The 23,985-nt window shown below is 42.1% G+C and overlaps 1 protein-coding gene across 3 annotated transcripts in view; it reads left to right on the top strand.

Annotated features, from left to right (window-relative positions):
* LOC128686487 (liprin-alpha-2) overlaps positions 1-23,985 on the top strand; it is a gene marked incomplete at its 5' end in the record, with an annotated part of 103,536 nt that overhangs the window by 22,231 nt on the left and 57,320 nt on the right. For all 3 annotated transcript variants that reach the window (XM_070085976.1, XM_070085974.1, XM_070085973.1), the window contains 2 exon segments: positions 15,488-15,626; positions 16,539-16,747. In XM_070085976.1, coding sequence (XP_069942077.1) covers positions 15,488-15,626; positions 16,539-16,747 — 348 coding nt within the window.

Raw genomic sequence — 23,985 nt, 5'->3', positions numbered from 1 at the left:
CCATTTACTGATTTCAACTATACAATAAAGCAGTCAGAAATTAGCAATTTTGCCAATTTCACACAAATTTCAAAAGATGCCAATTTCCAAATAGGGTCTAGAATAGACAAGACAAATATTTCTGGCATTAAAATAACATTTCCTCTGTTCATTAGTCATGTCCCCAGGCCCCTCTTACATTTCACAAAAAATAGAAGATTTACAGTTATGCAGACTACTTCATTAGTGTAGAAATGGTATAAATAATTTCAGCTCATTTGTGAAAGAATATTAGACTTACCAGTTGAAGTGTATTGGACGCTTGGCATGATTTGTTTACTTTTGAACTTTGGCAAAAATCAAACATTTCTGCTACTTTGAGCTCATTTCAAGGTATTTTGCATTGTGAATCCAATTAAAATCATCTCAATTTCTGTAATATGTCATCCATTCTAGAAAATGAGACCAGAAAAACTAGAATACAACCATAAATACTGTACGAAAATACAGTGGAAAGCCGCTGTTTTAAACCAAAAACAAGGTCAAATTTTTTTTTTTCATTATGCACTGTGTGCTGTAGGATTTTTTTTATACTGTGCACACTGACCACAAAGACCCATTCTTTCATATGTAGGCCTACCAGCTTTCTCTCGCTAAATTTGAAGGCGCTAGAATTTAGGCATTCTATTACGTCAATAACCCTGGTGCGTAAGCCGTACTAGTACGTCGGAAACCCTGAAAGGGTTAATGTCAACAGCAATGTACTATTATGTACATGAAAGAAAATATACACATAATAATTATGACATCTTTTTTGAGGATGCTTCACCCCACCTCCACAACAATAGGTTGCACCAGATGTGTTAAGTGTCGTACTCTTGTCATCACTTATAATAATATATGGGAGTCACTCATGTGCCATGTACATCAGATATGCAAAACTTTCAGTGTGTCTGTCACCATAGAGGTGTTCCATGGTATACTAGTGTAGTGGAGACGACTCAGTGGTGGGTGTATTTCTTGATGGGCATGTCTCCAGAGGGATCAAGACAGTGATGATGACTGCACAAGCATAGCAATCTGTGGTGGCTGACTGGAGATGTAATACACATTCCACTCTAATATGGTGGTGTGGAATGAAGTTTTGGAGTGGCCTGAAAGGTGTGGGTGGAGGGGCCAGTGGACATCATGACTCATAGGCAAATGTCACCTGCATGAAACCTCAACACTCATCTGTCTCCACTCATGAACTCACCAGCCTTCACCACTGGGTTCAGTGCTGAGGTTCTTCTACTGAATTTAATAGAAGTAACAGAGTAAAGTAACTAGCAAAAAGTATCTTGGCACAAAATTATGTTAATTTTAATTTTCAGTAGCAATCAAGGACATGAGAGGGCATCAGCTATGATGTTACAGTGACCACTTGCATAATTAATACTAATAGCCAAAGGCTGGATACAAAGAGCCCATCTCATTATCTGAGCATTTTGTATTTCATTGTATTATTAAAGGTGAAAGAGTTGTAGTGAGAAAATACTGTAATTTTGAATTGAAAAAGTGTACATCAAAATGCTGTAATTCCACCACCAGTGCTGATGCCTCTTTCTCAACTGTGGTATAGTTTTTCTGGTGATGTTTGACTAATCCTTTGAGTGTCGAGACTGCTGCTCGCAAACTTCCACGTACTGTTGAAGAATTTAAAAAAAAAATTCTTATGAAATGATAGAGAATATTTTTACAAAGGTAATGAAACCAAAAGTTAAAAATTTGATGGAAAACTTATGGAATTATGCTCTTGTGAGGTTAGCGGTCTCAGCGATATTTATGCATCAGCGATTTCACCCACTTTGAGTCCAATTTTAGGCCTATTCCTTTGTTCCACTTGACCAAACTCATAGCTATTTCACCAGAACTCCTTTTATTCTATTGACTGAGTACGTGAAACCACCCATATACCTATTTCAACTACAAAAAAAGTGTTCAGAAATTAATTTGGCCAATTTCACACAAAATTCAAGAAAGGCCAATTTCAAAATAGGGCCCAGAATAAACAATGCAGACATTCCTGGCACTAAAATAACATTTCCTTTGTTCATTAGCCACGTCTCTAGGCCCCACTTATATTACGCTTGCTTTTCATTTTGCATTTTTATTCACACAAAAAATGGATAATTTACTATTATTCAGACTACTGCATAATTGTAATAATTGTATAAATAATATCAGTGCATTCGTTAATGCATCCTCTTCAAGGGGGACTCCTTGGCGTGGTGAAGAGGCTCTTGGTCTGAGGAATTAGACCTGTTAGTCTCCTTCCTCAGAACGAACCTAATTACCCCCCAATCCCCCCTTCCCTATCCCATCCTCCCCATCCTCCCCTTTTTCCTTTCCTCCTCCTCCCCACCCCTCCCTTTTGCCCTTCCTCTTTTTGGCCTTTGGGATTTTTCCCACAGGCGCACTAGTTCCTAGGTAGGGGAAAGGGTACCGGGGTCCATCCCATTCCGTTGAGGTTCTTAGCGGTGGCGTAGGTTGCCGTGGAATCTGGATCACTGGGGGATGTCCCGATCCCTCTCCGGTATCCCGGAGGGTGGCTTTGGGTGTCTATCAGGCGACGGGTGTATCTCTGGAGGCCACCTTTCGGATTCTGGGGTGGTGGCTGAAGGAGGTATGCTTTGTGGCAGATATCCGGCCACCCTCTCTTTTGTCCACCGAGGTAGCTCGGCAGATGTGAGGTTGCTATCCCAGATTGCTGGTTTACTGGCATGAAGGGTAGGGTATGGCACAGGTTCCATGCTGCATCTGCGCTACTTGCAGTGCTGAGGTCCTCTTGGGTGCAGAGGGAGATTTCTGGCCCTTTCATTCCTCCTAGGAACTATCCCTCCCCGGTCCCCCCTTTTTTTATTCTTTTTTTTTTATTTTTATTTTCTTCTTTTTTTTTTATTAAAAACAAAAAGAAAGAAGTAACCTAACCATGGAGTCCCCAATCCATGACCCCGCTACCCCCGGGCCCCTTATTGTTACCGCATCCCGTTCTGACCTCGCCTCGTCTTTTGGCCACTCTTCGGACACCCCTAAGGCCCCTGTACCTCTTGCTGGTGCTGTTTCGTCACCCGCTTCAGGTGCCGGGGTTTCGACTGACTCCTTCGATTTGTCTGACCTCTGCTCTCCTTTTACTATGCTTCTGGCCTCTCTCTCTACGGTGTGGTGATTTTCGAATTGCCAGCCCGTCCCACATCGGACCAACTTTGGTCCCACTTCTAAACGCCAATGACAATCTCCTGATGATGTTACTTTGTTACCTTCCCATTCTACTCGGAAAAGACCAACACGTCATGCACTCCCTCTCCACACTCAGTTTCGGACCACACAATGGACTAAATTCTTTACTTTAAGACCGACTTCTTGTACTGCCTATCTTTCCGACCATAGTACAGTGGACCCCCGCATACCGATGGCATCACATAACGATTAATCCGCATACCGCTTGCTTTAATCGCAAAAATTTTGCCTCGCATACCGCTTAAAAACCCGCTCACCGATGTTCGTCCGAGACGCGTCCAATGTGCGCCCTCTGCCAGCCTCACGTGCCGCTGGTGGCATTGTTTACCAGCCAGCCTCCGCGGTAACATCCAAGCATACAATCGGAATATTTCGTATTATTACAGTGTTTTCAGTGCTTTTTCTGGAAAATAAGTGACCATGGGCCCCAAGAAAGCTTCTAGTGCCAACCCTACAGCAATAAGGGTGAGAATTCCAATAGAGATGAAGAAAGAGATCATTGATAAGTATGAAAGTGGAGTGCGTATCGCCGACCTGGCCAGGTTGTACAAGAAACCCCAATCAACCATCGCTACTATTGGTGGTACAGCTGCTGCTGCTGCTGCTGCACTGTCAGCTGCTGCTGCACTGTCAGCTGCTGCTGCACTGTCAGCTGCTGCTGCTGCTGTAGCATCGTCTGCTGCTGCTGTAGCATCATCTGCTGTTGCTGTAGCATCGTCTGCTGCTGCTGTAGCATCGTCTGCTGCTGCTGTAGCATCGTCTGCTGCTGCTGTAGCATCGTCTGCTGCTGCTGTAGCATCGTCTGCTGCTGCTGTAGCATCGTCTGCTGCTGCTGTAGCATTGTCTGCTGCTGCTGTAGCATCGTCTGCTGCTGCTGTAGCACTGTCAGCTGCTGCTGCTGCTGTAGCATCGTCTGCTGCTGCTGTAGCATTGTCTCCCGCTGCTGTAGCACTGTTGTTGGTGTGGCTTATTGAGAATATACCAAGAAACAATTAACCCCAGAGGATTTGCCACCCAGGATAACCCAAAAAAGTCAGTGTCATCGAAGACTGTCTAACTTATTTCCATTGGGGTCCTTAATCTTGTCTCCCAGGATGCAACCCACACCAGTTGACTAACACCCAGGTGAACAGGGAAAAATGCCTGGAACTAGTGCTCATATTGGTGAATTTAAAGCCAGCAAAGGTTGGTTTGAGAGATTTAAGAATCGTAGTGACATACACAGTGTGATAAGGCATGTTCTGGAAGAAAATACCAAACAGGACCTACAGTACTCAGGAGGAAAAGGCACTCCCAGGACACAGTGTCTCATCAGTCATTGCTGCATCTTCAATAAAGGTAAGTGTCATTTATTCTTCATTTAGTAGACTAGTACATGCACAATATATACTGTGCATGTACTACTCTACTATTGTGCATGTATCCTTCTCTTTGTGTGTAGGAAAATGTATATTTCACGTGGTAAAAATTTTTTTTTCATACTTTTGGGTGTCTTGCACGGATTAATTTGATTTCCATTATTTCTTATGGGGAAAATTCATTCGCATACCGATTATTTCGCATAACAATGACCCCTCTTGCACGGATTAAAATCAGTATGTGGGGGTCCACTGTATTGGCAAAGGGCTCCTACGCCATGTTGGTAGAGATATTTCTTTTCATGCTCTTAAGAGTGGTACGTGCATCATCACAGTCCAGAATGCTACCCGAGCCCATGATCTTTCTCTTTCACATATCGATACTATTCCTATCACTATCGAAAAACATCATTCCCTCAATTCTTGTAGTGGTACTATTATTCTGCCCCATACTATAGTCCAACAGAATTTCCAGACATGTGGCAATGACATTCTCGAACAGCTGGAACTCCAAGATCTCCCAATTCTCAAGGTAGACACTTATGTTCTTCCTGGCTCGTTTAACTTTTGACAGCCGTGAACTCCCATCCTCTGTTTATGTAGCAGGGCATCGGTTACAGGTTCGGAAGGTGATCCCTACACCACAACAGTGTAGAAATTGCTGGCGATTTGGCCACCCAGCAAAATATTGCAGATCTATAGCCGAATGCCCAGACTGTGGTGCCGATGACCATTCTAATATGTCTTGCAGTCGACCCCCCTCTTGTCTTAATTGTCATGAGGCTCACCCTTCGTACTCTCGCCGTTGCCAGGTCTACTTAAATGAGCGGGAAATTCGTTGCCTCAAAGAGGCAGAAGGTCTCCCTTATGCTATGGCAGTTTCTCATCTCCGCCTCTGAGGGAGACTACCCTGTGTTTCTTATTCTTGTGTTTCAAAACGTCCCCCCACTTCTGAGGTCCCATCTTCTGAAGCCTCCTCTGCGGTTGCCAGTCCCATAGTCACTCCTGTATCTAATTCTTTTGCTGTCCTGGGCTCAGACGTCCCTACTTCAACACCTCAGTCTGTTCTCACTTCTTCATGTTCTCCCTCACAAACCCCAGTATCGACAAGACCTCGTACGACACCTCCTCCCAATCGTCCCTCTACTTCTCAGAAGTCCAAAAAATCTCCTTTAACCCCTCCTTCCCTTCATCCACCTCCACATTTTGCCTTCCCGGTCTCTGTACCTGGGTCTTTCCCTTTCACTGGCTCTGTTACAAGTGTGGAGGTTCATCCTCCTCCTTGTACTGTGCCTTCCTCCCCTGTCCCCTCCCAAGTTTCTTCCTCTTGTGCCACCTCCCAGGTTTCTGCCTCTTCTGTCTCCTCCCGCACTTCTCCAGTTCCCTGCACCCTTTCGCCCCCCCCCCCTACCTTGGTACAGTCCATTACAGTTCCGATCTTTACTCAAACTCCTCCTTCCATCTCCAATATTGTCTCCCATACGACGTCTCTGAACTCCGAAACACTTGAAGCAATCTCTGAATATATTGCAGAGACCAAACCATCAATGGACACTGATCCACCCTCTGTTCCTTCTCTTTCCTCTTCTCCATCTGCGCAACTCCTTTTTTCACAGCGCACCGTTCCTTCGCTGCTTGAACGTTTTCCGCTGCCACCGCATGTGGACTTTTCTAACCCCTCTAGTCCATAAGTACCTTTACCTGCGGATTTCTAGTATCTTTATCGTTGCCAATCATGGCCTATTTACAGTGGAATATATGCGGCCTTAGGGGTAATCGGGGTGAGCTTCAGATGTTGCTCTCCCAATTTTCCCCTGTTGGTGTTTGCTTACAAGAACCAAAATTACACTCTGCTGTTATCTATCCCATCTCAGGCTATAATTTATTGTATTCTTCAGATCCTTTTCCTGATGGGACCTTTAACGAAAGTGCCCTTCTTCTACGCACTTATATTCCGCACCATCAGCTATTTGTTCATACTTTGCTGCATTACACAGCAGCCCGTATCCACCTGCATAGGTGGTATACACTCTATTCTTTGTATCTCTCTCTTTCTCGAGCATTATCTATTCCGGATATTGCCTTTCTTGTTTCGTCATTACCGCCACCACTTCTGTTACTTTGCGATTTTAATGCCCATCATTTCCTCTGGGGGGGGGGGGTCTCACTGTGATTCCCGTGGCATTCAGCTAGAGGCTTTTCTTGCTTCCCACCCCCTTCATGTTTTAAATACAGGTACTCACACCCATTTTGATCCTCGTACTCATACTCTCTCTTTCATCAATCTCTCAATCTGCTCTTCCTCTGCCGCACTAGACTTCACCTGGTCTGCTCTCCCGGATTTACATAGCAGCAATCATTTTCTAATCATTCTTACTTCCCCTTCATATTCACCACCACTTCGTAACCCACGCTGGGAATTTGATCAGGCATATTGGGACCTTTACTCACAACTAACTGTTTTTAGTGAGGTTCCTTCTTTGTCCTCCATTGATGAGCTTTTACACCTCTTCTCATCCTCAGTTTTAACCGCAGCTTCTCATTCTATACCCCAAACCTCGGGCAGGCATTCTCAGAAATGCGTGCCTTGGTGGTCTCCTGCTTGTGCTCGTGCAGTATGTTTGAAACGTGCTGCGTGGGGCAGGTACCGGTATAATAGAACCACTGAGAGACTTCATGATTTTAAGCAGAAGCGTGCGATCGTTCGCTGTGTCATCCATGACGCTAAACACACTTGCTGGCGAGATTATGTCTTCACCATCACCTCTGCTTCCTCTATGAGTGCAGTCTGGAAAAAAGTATGGAAACTGAGTGGTAAATATTCTCCTGACCTGGCTCCTGTTCTGCAGGTTGCCAGTGTTGATATACCAAACCCTCTAGATGTTGCCATTGAAATTGGCAATCATCTGGTCCATATTTCTCTGGGGCTCCATCTCTGCCCCTCGTTTCTTTCCTCAAAGTCTGCCAGAGAGTTAGCACCCTTGGACTTTTCTTCTCTCAGAGAAGAACAGCATAATGTGCCTTTTACACTTCAGGAACTGGAGGCAACACTCTCAGCTTGCCGATCATTTACATCAGTCAGCCCTTGCAGTCCTCTTACGCCTTTTCAATCTTATTTGGTCACAAGGAGTTCTTCCACAGCTGTGGAAATCTGCCATTGTTCTCCCTTTCTGCAAACCGGGTACTACGGGACATGAAGCCTCCCACTATCATCCCATCGCTCTTAGCAGTGCAGTTTGCAAAGTGATGGAATGTCTGGTAAATAGACGTTTAATGTGGTATTTAGAGACACACAACAGTATCTTCACTCGTCAATATGGCTTTTGTAAGGGCCGTTCTACCATAGACCCCTTACTATGTTTGGATACGTATGTTCGTAATGCCTTTGCGAATAACCACTCAGTTATTGCCATATTTTTTGACCCTGAGAAGGCATATGACAGAACTTGGAGGTATAATATTTTGGCCCAAGCCCACTCCTTAGGCCTCCGAGGCAATCTACCATCTTTCCTTAAGAACTTTTTAACTGATAGACATTTCCGTGTTCGAGTGAATAATGTGCTCTCCCCGGACTTTGTCCAAGCTGAAGGTGTCCCTCAGGGATGTGTTCTGAGCACAAAATGCTATAAATGATTTGGCCTCTGTTCTTCCGTCCAATATTTGGTCATCACTCTATGTAGATGACTTCGTTATTGCTTGTGCAGGCGCTGACTGTCACCTCATTACAATTTCTCTCCAGCATGTGGTCGACCATGTTTCCAACTGGGCCACCACACATGGGTTTAAATTTTCCTGTACAAAAACTCACCAAATTGCTTTCACTAGACGCTTTGTCATCTCCGATTATCCTTTGTACCTCTATGGCTCCCGTATCCCTGAACGTGATACAGTCAGGTTTCTAGGCCTTCTCTTTGACCGTAGGTTATCCTGGAAACCCCACATTACCTCTCTAAAGGCAACTTGTCACAGCCGGCTAAACCTTCTTAAGACCCTTGCTCATCTTTCATGGGGAGCTGATCATCGAAATCTCCTTCGCCTACATTCAACTCTCATTTTATCGAAACTCGATTATGGTGGCCAGATCTATTCAGCGGCCTCTCCTGCTACTCTCTCTAGCCTTAACCCCATCCATCACCAAGGATTACGTTTATGCCTTGGTGCTTTTTGCTCTTCCCCTGTTGAGAGCCTCTATGCAGAGGCGAATGTTCCATCCTTGTCTGATCGCCGTGATGCCCATTGTGTTCGGTACTATGTGCGCTCTCATGATCTCCGCAATCCTTCCATTTATAGAATAGTCACTGATATTAGTAGACAGTCTTTATTTGTTCGCCGCCCCTGTTTGCGCCATCCCTTCTCTCTTCGCTTACATTCGCAGTAGACAGTCTTTATTTGTTCGCCGCCTCTGTTTGCGCCATCCCTTCTCTCTTCGCTTACATTCGCTCTTGTTTTCCCTTCAGTTACCACCTTTATATGTTCATGTAGCATCTCGCTTTTCCCTACCCCCCTGGGAAGTTCCAGCTGTTCGGGTCTGTTCTTTCTCACTTCCTTGCTCGAAAGCCCATCTGCCTACAGTGGCTTCCCGTTCTCTTTTTCTTGATCACTTCCACTCTCATTCTCATGCCATCGCCGTGTACACATATGGCTCTAAATCTCCTGACGGCGTTGGATTCGCAGCAGCGTTTCCGGACAGCATTGTGCTAGGGCATTTACTATCTTCGGCTAGCATTTTTACTGCTGAATTGTATGCCATTCTTGCAGCACCTATTCGTATTGCGTCTATGCCTGTGTCATCATTTGTGGTTGTCTCAGACTCCCTTAGTGCTCTACAGGCTATACAGAAATTTGATACACCTCACCCCCTAGTTCTCCATGTCCAACTTTGGCTATGCCGTATCTCTACCAAGTATAAAGATATTGTTTTTTTTGTTGAGTCCCTGGTCATGTTGACATACAGGGCAATGAACAGGCAGACACTGCTGCACGGTCAGCAGTACATGACCTGCCAATTTCATATAGAGGTGTTCCATTTCCGGACTATTTTGCTGTAATAGCTACCCACCTTCACATCTGTTGGCAACAATGTTGGTCTGCTCTGCTCAATAACAAACTTTGTTCTATTAAACCGAGTATAGGTTACTGGCCGTCTTCTTGTCACCAGTGTCGAGGTTGGGAGACTACTCTCTCCCGCCTTCGCATTGGCCATACTCGTCTTACTCATGGATATCTCATGGAGAGGCGCCCTGCTCCTCTCTGTGAGAATTGTCAGGTTCCATTATCGGTCACCCACATTCTGTTAGACTGCCCACTTTATCAACGAGCATGCAGAATTTACATCTAACGTCGTCTTCGCGCTGCTGCTCTCTCTTTACCTTCCCTTCTCGCTGATGGACCCACCTTTCATCCTGACTCTCTCATTGACTTTTTGACAACAACTGACTTACTCCACAAACTCTGATGATGATACCTTCAGCCCTTTCTACCTCAATCTCTTGCTACCCTCTACCCCCGCACTATCCCCTGCCCCGCTGTTTTCTGTAACCTACTAATCATCCCTCCCCCCTTCTGCCGTCCAATACCCTCACTTCCTTCCCTACCCTGCAGCGCTGTATAGCCCTTGTGGCTTAGCGCTTCTTTTTTATTATAATAATAATCGTGAATGCATATTAGACCGACCAGTTGATGTGTATTGGATGCATGACGGGATTTGTTTACTCTTGAACATCATCAAAAACCTAATATTTTTGCTAATTTGATCTAAATTTCAACCTACCTTTAGTAGGTAAAACCATTTCTGTAATATATCTTCCGTTCTATCAAATGAGACCAAGAAAATGAGAATGCAACCATAAATACCATACGAAAATTATGTCAGTTTGTTGTGAATCATTGGGTCCCACCTTCCCTTTACTGACAGGGTTATTCATCTGATGAAATTATTCGACCTCTAAATTGGCAGGATGGGACCATCTCCACTAGCAGTCAGGAGATCTGACCTCTTTGCTGCCAATATGCAAGTTCCTAATCCAGCAAGGGAACCTCCTTTGCTACCAGCAAGAGAACCTCCTTTGCTACCAGCAAGAGAACCTCCTTTGCTACCAGCAAGAGAACCTCCTTTGCTACCAGCAAGAGAACCTCCTTTGCTACCAGCAAGGGAACCTCCTTTGCTACCAGTAAGAGAACCTCCTTTGCTACCAGCAAGAGAACCTCCTTTGCTACCAGCAAGGGAACCTCCTTTGCTACCAGCAAGAAGTGTGTCAAAATTATCAGTAATGACAATAAGGTAAGATGAAGTTTATCTTCGTAAATCACTGGACCAAGAAAAGGCTGAGGGCCCAGATAAGGTGACCCCTAGATTGCTGAATAGAGGTGCAGACCAACTAGCATCACCTCTGACTTGCATCTTTCAGCACTGCCTAGCATGGTGTAGAAAAAGGCAAATGTGGTTCCTGTTCACAAAAAGAAGAGTGGAGTAGAAAAAAGCAGCTATGTAGTGACCAGTGTCACTTCTATGAATAACTAGCAAGACTTTAGACAATAAGGAGCCATGTTGTAACTCTTGCAAACAAGGTGGCCAGGAAGCTTACAGCACTTCGACATACCTTATGTCTGCTTGATAGTAGAGGTTGCAAGTTTCTGTATGAGACACATGTACGCTCACACCTTGAGTATGCTCCAGTTTCTTGGGTTGTCTGCCCCCTGTCTCATCTGCAACTTTTGAGAGAATAGAAAACAGTGCAAGATGACTCATCTTTCACTTGAATCTGGCCTGGACAGATCTGTCATATCAGCAGAGCATTTGGCACCGATGGGATGTGGGTGGCTTTACTCTTATATACAAGGTCAATGTTGTCAAAGTACCACACTTGGCTCCACTCTGAGGGTAGTGAGAAGTGAGCTTCTGTACAACAAGACATGCAGCAAACAGAAACTACACTCACTTCATCTGTGATCATTTATTCCCAGGATGACTCAAGTCTGGAACATATTTGTACAGCATAACAACAACAATAAAATAAAGTTACTTGACCAAATGAAATCACTGGCCCACAGATAGCTCCAAGTTAATCCTGTTTCCTATGTGTATATTTCATAATAAAAGGGCTTTCAGATGAGCTGATGTAGGTAACAGCTTTTAGTTTGTAAATAAAGTTAGGAACTCTTCAGCTAACCTGTGAAAAAATAAGAGAAAATGAGAGAGAGAGAGAAGATTGAAGATAATTCTACTGTAAGGTATTTAGAAGTGACTGAAGGTCTGGGTAATGTTGGTTGTTGCATTACTAGTGAGTTATCGTAACCTTATTTAAGTAACCCTGCATCTTCAATTCTGTGTTGTCATGTGCACCTGCTGCTGGATATCAATAATGTGCTGTCGTGTGCACCTGCTGTTGGATATCAATACTGTGTTGTGTGCACCTGCTGTTGGATATCAGTACTCTGTTGTGTGCACCTGCTGTTGGATATCAATACTGTGTTGTCATGTGCACCTGTTGCTGGATATCAATACTGTGTTGTCATATGCATTAGCTGTTGGATATCAATACTGTGTTGTCATGTGCACCTGCTGCTGGATATCAATACTGTGTTGTCATGTGCACCTGCTGCTGGATATCAATACTGTGTTGTCATGTGCACCTGCTGTTGGATATCAATACCATGTTGTTGTGTGCACCTGCTGCTGGTTATCAATACTGTGTTGTCATATGCACCTGCTGTTTGATATCAATACTGTGTTGTCATATGCACCTGCTGTTTGATATCAATACTGTTGTTGTTGTGTGCACCTGCTGCTCGATATCAATACTGTGTTGTCATGTGCACCTGCTGCTGGATATCAATACTGCGTTGTCATGTGCACCTGCTGCTGGATATCAATACTGTGTTGTCATGTGCACCTGCTGCTGGATATCAATACTGTGTTGTCATGTGCACCTGCTGTTGAATATCAATACTGTGTTGTCATGTGCACCTGCTGCTGGTTATCAATACTGTGTTGTCATATGCACCTGCTGTTGGATATGAATACCGTGTTGTTGTGTGCACCTGCTGCTGGATATCAATACTGTGTTGTCATGTGCACCTGCTGCTGGATATCAATACTGTGTTGTCATGTGCACCTGCTGCTGGATATCAATACTGTGTTGTTGTGTGCACCTGCTGCTGGATATCAATACTGTGTTGTCATGTGCATTTGCTGCTGGATATCAATACTGTGTTATCGTGTGCACTTGCTGTTGGATATGAATACAGTGGACCCCCGCATAACGATATTATTTCAATCCAGAAGTCTGTTTGGGTGCCGTTATAGACCGAATTTGTTCCCATAAGAGATATTGTGAATTAGATTAGTCCGTTTCAGACCCCCAAAAATACACCTACAAAAGCACTTACAAAAATACACTTACATAATTGGTCGAGTTGGGAGCTGATCGTTATGCGGGGGTCCACTGTACTGTGTTGCCATGTGCACTGGCTGCTGGATATCAATACTGTGTTGTCATGTGCACCTACTGCTGGATATCAATATTGTGTTGTCATGTGCACCTGCTGCTGGATATCAATACTGTGTTGTCGTATGCACCTACTGTTGGATATCAATACTGGGTTGTTGTGTGCACCTGCTGTTGGATATGAATACTGTGTTATCATGTGCACCTGCTGCTGGATATCAATACTGTGTTGTCTTGTGCACCTGCTGCTGGATATCAATACTGTGTTGTCATGTGCACCTGCTGCTGGATATCAATACTGTGTTGCCATGTGCACCTGCTGATGGATATCAATACTGTGTTGTCATGTGCACCTGCTGCTGGATATCAATACTGTGTTGTTGTGTGCACCTACTGCTGGATATCAATACTGTGTTGTCATGTGCACCTGCTGCTGGATATCAATACTGTGTTGTCGTATGCACCTACTGTTGGATATCAATACTGGGTTGTTGTGTGCACCTGCTGTTGGATATGAATACTGTGTTATCATGTGCACCTGCTGCTGGATATCAATACTGTGTTGTCTTGTGCACCTGCTGCTGGATATCAATACTGTGTTGTCATGTGCACCTGCTGCTGGATATCAATACTGTGTTGCCATGTGCACCTGCTGATGGATATCAATACTGTGTTGTCATGTGCACCTGCTGCTGGATATCAATACTGTGTTGTCATGTGCACCTGCTGCTGGATATCAATACTGTGTTGTCATGTGCACCTGCTGTTGGATATCAATACCGTGTTGTTGTGTGCACCTGCTGCTGGTTATCAATACTGTGTTGTCATATGCACCTGCTGTTGGATATGAATACCGTGTTGTTGTGTGCACCTGCTGCTGGATATCAATACTGTGTTGTCATGTGCACCTGCTGCTGGATATTAATACTGTGTTGTTGTGTGCACCTGCTGCTGGATATCAATACTGTGTTATCGTGTGCACTTGCTGTTGGATATGAATACAGTGGACCCCCGCATAACGATATTATTTCAATCCAGAAGTCTGTTTGGGTGCCGTTATAGACCGAATTTGTTCCCATAAGAGATATTGTGAATTAGATTAGTCCGTTTCAGACCCCCAAAAATACACCTACAAAAGCACTTACAAAAATACACTTACATAATTGGTCGAGGTGGGAGCTGATCGTTATGCGGGGGTCCACTGTACTGTGTTGCCATGTGCACTGGCTGCTGGATATCAATACTGTGTTGTCATGTGCACCTACTGCTGGGTATCAATATTGTGTTGTCGTGTGCACCTGCTGCTGGATATCAATACTGTGTTGTCATGTGCACCTGCTGCTGGATATCAATATTGTGTTGTCGTGTGCACTTGCTGCTGGATATCAATACTGTGTTGTCGTGTGCACCTGCTGCTGGATATCAATACTGTGTTGTTGTGTGCACCTGCTGCTGGATATCAATACTGTGTTGTTGTGTGCACCTGCTGCTGGATATCAATACTGTGTTGTCATGTGCACCTGCTGCTGGATATCAGTATTGTGTTGTCATGTGCACCTGCTGCTGGATATCAATACTGTGTTGTTGTGTGCACCTGCTGTTGGATATCAATACTGTGTTGTTGTGTGCACCTGCTGTTGGATATCAATACTATGTTGTCGTGTGCACCTGCTGTTGGATATCAATACTGTGTTGTCATGTGCACCTGCTGCTGGATATCAATACTGTGTTGTCATGTGCACCTGCTGTTGGATATCAATATTATGTTGTCGTATGCATCTGCTGTTGGATATCAATACACATACTATGTTGTCATGTGCATCTGCTGTTGGATATCAATACTATGTTGTCGTGTGCATCTGCTTCTGGATATCAATAATGTGTTGTCGTGTTCACTTGCTGCTGGATATCAAGTGCTCTTAAAGCAAGTGTTTCAAGTTTGGAATAAGTGAAACTTAGAACTTGCTTCACAAGCTGTCTCTTTGCTCCAACTACAGCTGTGTCTCTCTGCTCCAACTACAGCTGTATCTCTCTGTTCCAACTACAGCTGTGTCTCTCTGCTCCAACTACAACTGTGTCTCTCTGCTCCAACTACAGCTGTGTCTCTCTGCTCCAACTTAAGCTGTGTCTCTCTTCTCCAACTTAAGTTGCCTCTCTCTGCTCCAACTTAAGCTGTGTCTTCTCCAACTTAAGCTTGTCTCCACTCCAATTGCAGCTGTGTGTCTGCTCGGACTTAAGCTTTGTTTATGTTGGCTTTATTTTTAGTATAATATTGACAATAACTGTTTATTAGTCTTGTCATCAAACTACATTGTTGTTTAGTACCAGAGTCTTATACCACATCTCTTATCTTAGTATTGAAACTGTTATATTATGCTCCTTTAAAGTAACAGTGACCGTATTATTATTGTCTTGATTGGACAGATCAGTGTCACCAAGTGGAGGAGAGTTTGTACGGAGTACCTCCCACTCAAGCTTTGACTCCAGGTCCTTGCCCCGGAGGACACCCTCAGCACCTGCCACTCAGAAGAGGACGACTGCCATGGAGGAGGATAATAATCAGGTGAGAGACAGAGAGAGAGAGAATAATCAGGTGAGAGAGCAATAATCAGGCAAGAGAGATAATCAGGTGCAAGATAGATAATCATGAGGTGAGAAAGATAATAATCAGGTAAGAGAGAGAGAATAATCAAATGAGAGAAATGATAATCATGTGAGAGATAGAATAATCAGATGTGAGAGAGATAACAGTCAGCTGAGAAAGATAGTCAGATGAGAGAGATAATAATCAGGTGAGAGAGATAATCAGATGAGAAAGATAATCAAATGAGAGATATAATAATCAGACGAGATTTAATAATTAGTTGAAAAGATAATCAGATGAAAGATATAATAATCAAATGAGATTTAATAATTAGGTGAAAAGATAATCAAATGAGAAAAATAATAGTCAGCTAAGAGAGAGAGAGAGAGATAATAATCAGGTGGTAGAGATAATAGTGATTAGAGAGATAATAATCAGATGAGAGAGATAATAATCAGGTGAGAGAGATAATAATGATGAGAGAAATAATAATCAGGTGAGAGAAATAATCAGGTAAGAGATAATCTGATGAGAGGTAATAATCAGATGAGAGAGAATAATCAGATGAGAGATTATACCATCAAATTATTGTTCAGTAAGCTTGAGCTCAGAAGGTAGATTATAATATAATTAGTTACCTGTAAAATAATAAATTACCTTGGTTGTTGATAATTCTATGCTGGTTCTGTCAGGCTTTACACCTCCTAACATTTCTTGACAATTTTTTATTTAATTTTTAAAAGAGCATTAAGACAAAATTGTGTTCCCAGATCATATGTTATTTGAAGGTAGAATGTATATGATTTTTCTTGTGTGTGGTGTTTGTTTATTTGTTTGCAAGCTAATTGTTATACTATGATGGTGTTTTTATAACATTTGTTTATTGAGCAGAGTGAACGAGGGTGGGAACTGAGTGCTGGTGGTCCTCACCTGCAACAGTCATTCAGTGAGGAAGGTGGAGAACTCTCTGATGGTGAAGGTGAAGATGCTGAGTCATTATTCTCACACATGGATATTCTCTCTCCGTCACATCACACCGATGCTCAGACTCTGGCACTTATGTTACAGGAGCAGCTCGATGCTATTAATAATGAAATAAGGTAAGTCTTTATAACTGCTAGTATATATAATACCTGTAATTCCTCCTCCTTTTTATTGTAGTCTCTTTTAACTTTATTTTACACGTATTGTTCTTAAAATTATCATAGAAAAGATACCATCAGTTCTCCCTTTGTAGACAGCTTTAATTGTGGCTTATATCATTTGGCTTTGCCTCTTGCCCTTTGTGGAATGGTTATCCTCCAGCCAACTCTCAGAGGATGAATAAGATACAGTACAAAGTGTGTGCACGTTCCTTTGCATATTTGATCCCTCCACACTGGTCCGAGAGCGTAAACTTCAACTCACTGCAAAAGCTGTCATAAGAAATCCAGTAAATAACTCCTTGTTTTCTTTTATTGGCTGACATTATTCCCAGAATCATTCTTCAGAGAAACTTCACTCTCAAGCACAGTGCCTTTGTCAAATTAAATTCTTTGAAAGTGATATTAATGTATTTTAGATTTTCTTAATGCCACTCTATTTTAGTTTATTATTTGTAAAGTAATGCAGATAATGAGCATGAGATTAAGAATGCAAGAGTTTTAGTTGCTACATTCAGTAGGTGAGTGTATGTTAGTGTTGCTAGGTTCAGTAGATGAGTGTATGTTAGTGTTGCTAGGTTCAGTAGGTGAGTGTATGTTAGTGTTGCTAGGTTCAGTATGTGAGTGTATGTTATTGTTGCTAGGTTCAGTAGGTGAGTGTATGTTAGTGTTGCTAGGTTCAGTAGATGAGTGTATGTTAGTGTTGCTAGGTTCAGTAGGTGAGTGTATGTTAGTGTTGCTAGGTTCAGTAGGTGAGTGTATGTTAGTGTTGCTAGGTTCAGTAGGTGAGTGTATGTTAGTGTTGCTAGGTTCAGTAGGTGAGTGTATGTTAGTGTTGCTAGGTTCAGTAGGTGAGTGTATGTTAGTGTTGCTAGGTTCAGTAGGTGAGTGTATGTTAGTGTTGCTAGGTTCAGTATGTGAGTGTATGTTAGTGTTGCTAGGTTCAGTAGGTGAGTGTATGTTAGTGTTGCTAGGTTCAGTAGATGAGTGTATGTTAGTGTTGCTAGGTTCAGTAGGCGAGTGTATGTTAGTGTTGCTAGGTTTAGTAGATGAGTGTATGTTAGTGTTACTAGGTTCAGTAGGTGAGTGTATGTTAGTGTTGCTAGGTTCAGTAGATGAGTGTATGTTAGTGTTGCTAGGTTTAGTAGATGAGTGTATGTTAGTGTTACTAGGTTCAGTAGGTGAGTGTATGTTAGTGTTGCAAGGTTCAGTAGGTGAGTGTATGTTAGTGTTGCTAGGTTCAGTAGGTGAGTGTATGTTAGTGTTGCTAGGTTCAGTAGGTGAGTGTATGTTAGTGTTGCTAGGTTCAGTAGGTGAGTGTATGTCATTGTTAGTGGTGACTGATATAATCTGATCTTCTCTGACCACTAAGGGGATAACTTCAATGTTTAACTTCTACTGAGTGATACACCATGTGACTGCTGTGTAGGCGTGCACCAGACTTGATACAAAATCAGTATTCTTTTTACTCCTAATATTTTTAGTAGCATTTCTTAAATATTATTAAGAATCACTTTACAAAACATATTTAGAACCCCACCTTCCAAGTTTCTGATGTTGATAATAGAAGTACCTGGAGAGTTTGAATCTTTTTATATCCAATTGTTGGTGGAGCAAGAGATTTTGAATCTTTTATGTTTGTTCATATTGAGCTTTGCACAGAGGTAGTATTGTAACCAATCAGGTTGACCTCCACTGTAACCAAGCTCAACATCTCTTGCAAAGCTCAATGTCATCTGCAATATTAGTATGGGAAAAGTTTTCATTGATGCACCTTTGGTGCTGGATTGCATTCTACAGAATGTAATTAAATTATACCCCACCTGCTGGTGGTAACCTCACAGACACCTGCTGGTGGTAACCTCACAGACACCTGTTGGTAGTAACCTCACAGACACCTGCTGGTGGTAGCCTCATAGACGCCTTCTGGTGGTAACCTCACAGACACCTGCTAGTCGTAACCTCACAGACACCTGCTGGTGGTAGCCTCACAGACAACTGCTGGTGGTAATTTCACAGACACGCCCTGCTTTGTTTTCGCTAGTACACAAACATGTCTGTCTGTCTATTTGTCTGTCTATCAAGCTCGCTGTCTATCTGTCTATCCGTCTAGCTCTCTGTATCAGAGAGCCACAAGACTGCATCATCACGTTTACTCACATCTTCAAGCAGAGTATAGCACTTTGTCTGGATTTTTTTAGTTATCCTGGGTAATTTATACTACGTATATTTGTATTTATGTGTACCTGTGAGACAGAGATAGACAGAGACAGATTGAAAGAGACAGACAGATAGACAGAGACTGATAGAGACAGAGAGACAGAGACAGATAGACAGACAGATAGACAGAGAAAGAGACAGACTGTTACAAAAAAACACAATATCTAGTAATGAAAGAGATCTCCAGTGAATACTAGAAAGGACTGCCCTTCTAGCACCCAGCCTGTTACTGGGTTTTTGTAACAAGTAGTCAGTATCCTGGTCCAATTATCCATTAGAATTTGGTAAGATTCAATAGTGCTTCAGGATTACAACTGGTAGGCTACTAACTAAAGAAATTAAAATTTAATAAGTTTATTAATAACAATAAAGTTGTCTAGGCATATAATATCAAAGTAAATTAAAGTAATCAATTGAATATAATATAGGATACAAGTTGCTACACTCCTCTCGTGTACAGTAGTATTGTGCTGAAGGCACATATCACATCTTTATGGCTTTTAAGTACCGTCTGGTACATTGTTAGCATTTAATAACATAATACAAATATATACAAGTAAGTTTGTGTGTATGTGTGCAAGTGCTCTAAGTAGTTCGCTATGTCTCAAGACTCGACTAGACTTAACCAGTGACTGACTAAAAGTCCTCACATAAACTAACTTCTTGACCAACCTGGCAATCAGAACAGCTTGCTTGAACAATAAAATGACTGTTAAGCCGAACAGCAATATAACCAGCAAAAGTGACACAGAATCAGGAACAAGGAGATAATATAACAACACTAAGTAGGGGCCATCTGCAGATCCTTCGCAAAAGTCACAAAACTCCCATACTACTGAATCTAAGTTCAGCATTAGAAAATCCCTGACTGTGACAGTACACAGATACCAGTACAAATTAGGTCAGAAGCTACAGCTCAGGACCTGAGTTTCTCAGAATGTCTATGTGACACACAACCTCAGTACAACGTCGAAAATCACTAAGTCTAGGCTATGTTCTGTGAACAGAGTTATACAGAACCAACAACAAGAAAGCGACAGAGACGATCTTCCAACAAGGACCCGCAATGGAGAGCTGCAGAGGGATGTCTTATTGGAAGCAACGAAAAACAGACAAGAGCGAGCACAGGCCAGGCAGTCTCTCCTCCAGGTGAGGTGTGATCACCCCACCCTGATCACGTGACTCTCTGTGGACTGCTGCTGCCCAGCAACACAAAGAAGCCGGCAGCGAAACAAGCAGAGCGATAGTTAGACAAGGCCGTCAGCTACCTAACACTCACGAACTATGAGCACTAAATAATATATAAATGTTACATCCTACCTAATAATATAACTAAGTCAAATAATAATATAAAGCAATATATTTATGATTTAGCTAATATCGCAAATATAAGCAATATAAAATTATATGAACAGGTAATATACATAATATACATTGTGACCCATTCGGGTGTCGCAATACCCCCCAGCACGACAAACGGTTGCACTAGGAGTTGCGTTAGTGTCTTTCACATTACTACTCTTGTAAGAACTCATGTCACTTTAATAACACAATTTAATATAAAAAATCAGTCACTCTTGTGCCAAGCATTTCTTATATTTTACGGTGTCTACTTCACTATAAGTTATGCCCCTCATACTATTGCAGTACACAGTGTATCGTATCTCTGCATACTCGTGGTTATGTAGAGACAGGATAGCGTAGAAAGGCATGACACGTAGAGGCTCGATTGTAGTAGGGGAGACTGTATATTAGAACAGCAGTCTTGTGCGATAGGAGAAGGCATTTCACTCTTTAGTAGTGGTAGTGGAATTCGAGGCAGTAAGGACATCTGCGTATGAGAAAGCTTGAGTGCAATAACTTATTAAGGTGTGTAGTGAGGGACTGTGTTCCGCCATTCAGTAACTAGCCTCGTCCACAGAATACTACACACTCAACATTCAGTTTCTGTCTCCAACTGTCTCCTTCCCACAACAACATATATCACCATTACTGTGAATATATCAATAGAATAATTAGACATGAGTATACATAGTTAACATGGGCTTGATAGATTACGTTACTTTACTGAATTTGATGTGGCAAGTATCAAAAGGTATTTGGACATAAAATTATGTTAATTTAAATGTAACAATGATAATTAACCCTTTGAGGGTCGCCAGGCCCTCTCAGAGACTTGTTCTCAGGGTCGCCAAAATTTCAAAAAAAAACAAAAAAAAATTTTTTTCTTATGAAAAGATAGAGAATCTTTTCCCGATCATAATGACACCAAAAGCATGAAATTTGATGGAAAAACTTACGAAGTTATGCTCTTGTGAAGTTAGCGGTCTCGACAGTGTTTACGCATCGGTGATTTTGCCCACTTTGAGCCCTATTTTCGGCCAATTCCAGTGTACTAGTCGACAAAAATCATAACTATTTTGATAGAACTCCGTTTTTTCTATTGAATGAGTACAAGAAACCACCCATTTACCAATTTTAACTGTCCAATACAATGGTCAGAATTTAGCAATTTTGCCAATTTCACACAAATTTCAAAAGATGCCAGTTTCCAAATAGGGTCCAGAATAAACAAGAAAGACATTCCTGGCACTAAAATAACATTTCCTCTGTTCATTAGTCACGTCCCCACGGCCCTCTTACATTCTTTTGCTTTCCACTTTGAATTTTTATTCTCGCAAAAAATAGAAGATTTACTGTTATGCAGACTACTGAATTAGTGTAAAAATGGTATAAATAATATCGGTGCACTTGTGAAAGAATATTAGACTCACCAGTTGACGTGTATTGGACGCTTAACATGATTTGTTTACTTTTGAACTTCAGTAAAAATCGAACATTTCTGCTACTTTGAGCTCAATTTCAAGGTACTTTTCATTGTAAAACTAGCCAAAATCATCTCAATTTCTGTAATATATCTTCCATTCTATAAAATGAGACCAGGAAAACTAGAATACAACAATAAATACCATACGAAAATACAGTGCAAAGTTGCTGTTTTAATCCAAAAACATGGTCAAAGTTTTTTTTTTTCTCATTACACACTGTGTGCTGCAGGATTTTTTTTATACTGCGCACACTGACCACATAGACACATTCTTTCACATGTAGGCCTACCAGCTTCCTCTTGCTAGATTTGAGGGCACTAGGTTTTATGCGTACTAGTACATCAAAAACCCTGGCGCGTAAGCCGTACTATTACGGCCAAAACCCCGAAAGGGTTAAGGACATGACAGAGCGTCAGCAATTACATTACGATCACCACTGATATGTTGTATACTAATAGAGTAAGGCTGGATTCTGAGAGCCCACCTCATGATCCTAGCATTTTTACTCTTCATTGTGTTTATGTAGGTGAGTGGATTGTGGTCTGAAAAAACGTTAATTTTAAATGGGGAAGTGCCCAAATACACGTCAAAATGTTCCAAGGACACCACAAGAGCTAGAGCCTCTTTCTCAATAGTGGCATAATTTTTCTGGTGTTGTTTGAGCTTAGATGAATAGTAACATATAGGATGGAGAATGTCAGTGGATGTTGACTGTTGGAGCAGCACAGCACCCACTGCATAACTCACTCGCACCTATATGTAAAAAGAAGGGAAGATTGAAATTAGGACTCCTCAATACAGGAGCAGAGGAAAGCAGATGCTTCACCCTTATAAACGAGTCTGAACAATCCCTAGTCCAGATGAACTGAACTTTGATACTAGTAAGCTCAGTGAGAGGTGTAGGTGGAAGTGTGTGTGCTGGCTTGCCTATCACTTGACAGACGTGGCAACGGCGCACATGATCAGCTACTGTTTCCTTCATTTTGGCCAAGTAAAATGTTTTGCCAGTTTACCGAGTGTCTTCTTGACACCCAAATGTCCTCCAATTGGACTATTGTGAGCAAAATCAATGGTTTGTTCACGAAATGTAACTGGTAACACTGCAAGATGCTTGACTGAGGTGGAAACACTATCAGCTGACAACTTACATGCATTTTTCTCCATCAGTACACCGTTACTATAATAGTAACAATTATCGAGATCCTTTGCTTCACTCTCAGTAACTGCTATATCTCTCAGTCTTTCCAGTGACTGATCAACAAACTGATCCTTGATTAAATCATCATGAGTTAGAAATTTAACGTCAGTTGTGTCCTGACAGGGTTGATGACCAGGGGGAGTCAGTGTTAATGATCCTGGGTGCAGAGCATCACTAAACAACATATTCAAGCCCAAATCATTGTCATTCACTAACTCAACAGGAGACAAGGATGGTTGTTTTATCTTTGACATAGCTCTAGTAATTGCACTGCGAGAAAATAAAATAGGCTTCTCTCTACAAGCTTCAATGGCATAATTATCATCGGTGTTATTATCGATCACAAGTGGTTCCTTACATATACCAGAATGAAGGATATCGTTCCCTATCAACAAGTCCACTGACCTGATGGGAAATACACCACTGGATATACCCACTGAAATATAACCAGTATAATAGCCTGCTTCAGTGTAGACTTTGTGTAGAGGTACTTTTATAACAGCCCCACCATAGGCTTCTAACAATACATCTATCTTGGAATAGGTATCATCAATTATGGGCAGTACATCTTCTCTCAATAGCGTGAGATAGCTGCCAGTGTCTCTGAAAGTAATTATCTCAGTTAGATGTGATTCGTCAAGTCCTACTTTGCCTTTCGATAAGTAAGGACTCATCCCTGAATGAATCTTTTCGTCAGATACACTTTCTGATGCTAGTCATCTATTCTGAGTAATATTATCTAAAACAGTGGGATCAGAGGTATTACTAGGATTTTGGTGCCTGTGTTGCACGGAAGAGGATACGACGTGTGGGGCGCCAGCCGCACAACCGCTTCTCGTATCTCTTTCTAACTTATAGCAATACTCTCTAGCATGTCCTTTTCTGTTACAATAGGTACATTTAACTTTCTTCTTCTTGGTATCAGACTTCTGTCTAACCACAGAGACAGA

Source organism: Cherax quadricarinatus, chromosome 17, assembly GCF_038502225.1.
Source record: "Cherax quadricarinatus isolate ZL_2023a chromosome 17, ASM3850222v1, whole genome shotgun sequence".
In the NCBI taxonomy this organism is placed as follows: Eukaryota; Metazoa; Arthropoda; class Malacostraca; order Decapoda; family Parastacidae; genus Cherax; species Cherax quadricarinatus.
Note: the sequence above shows the minus strand (reverse complement) of the source record. Positions and strands in the feature narration are given on the sequence as shown.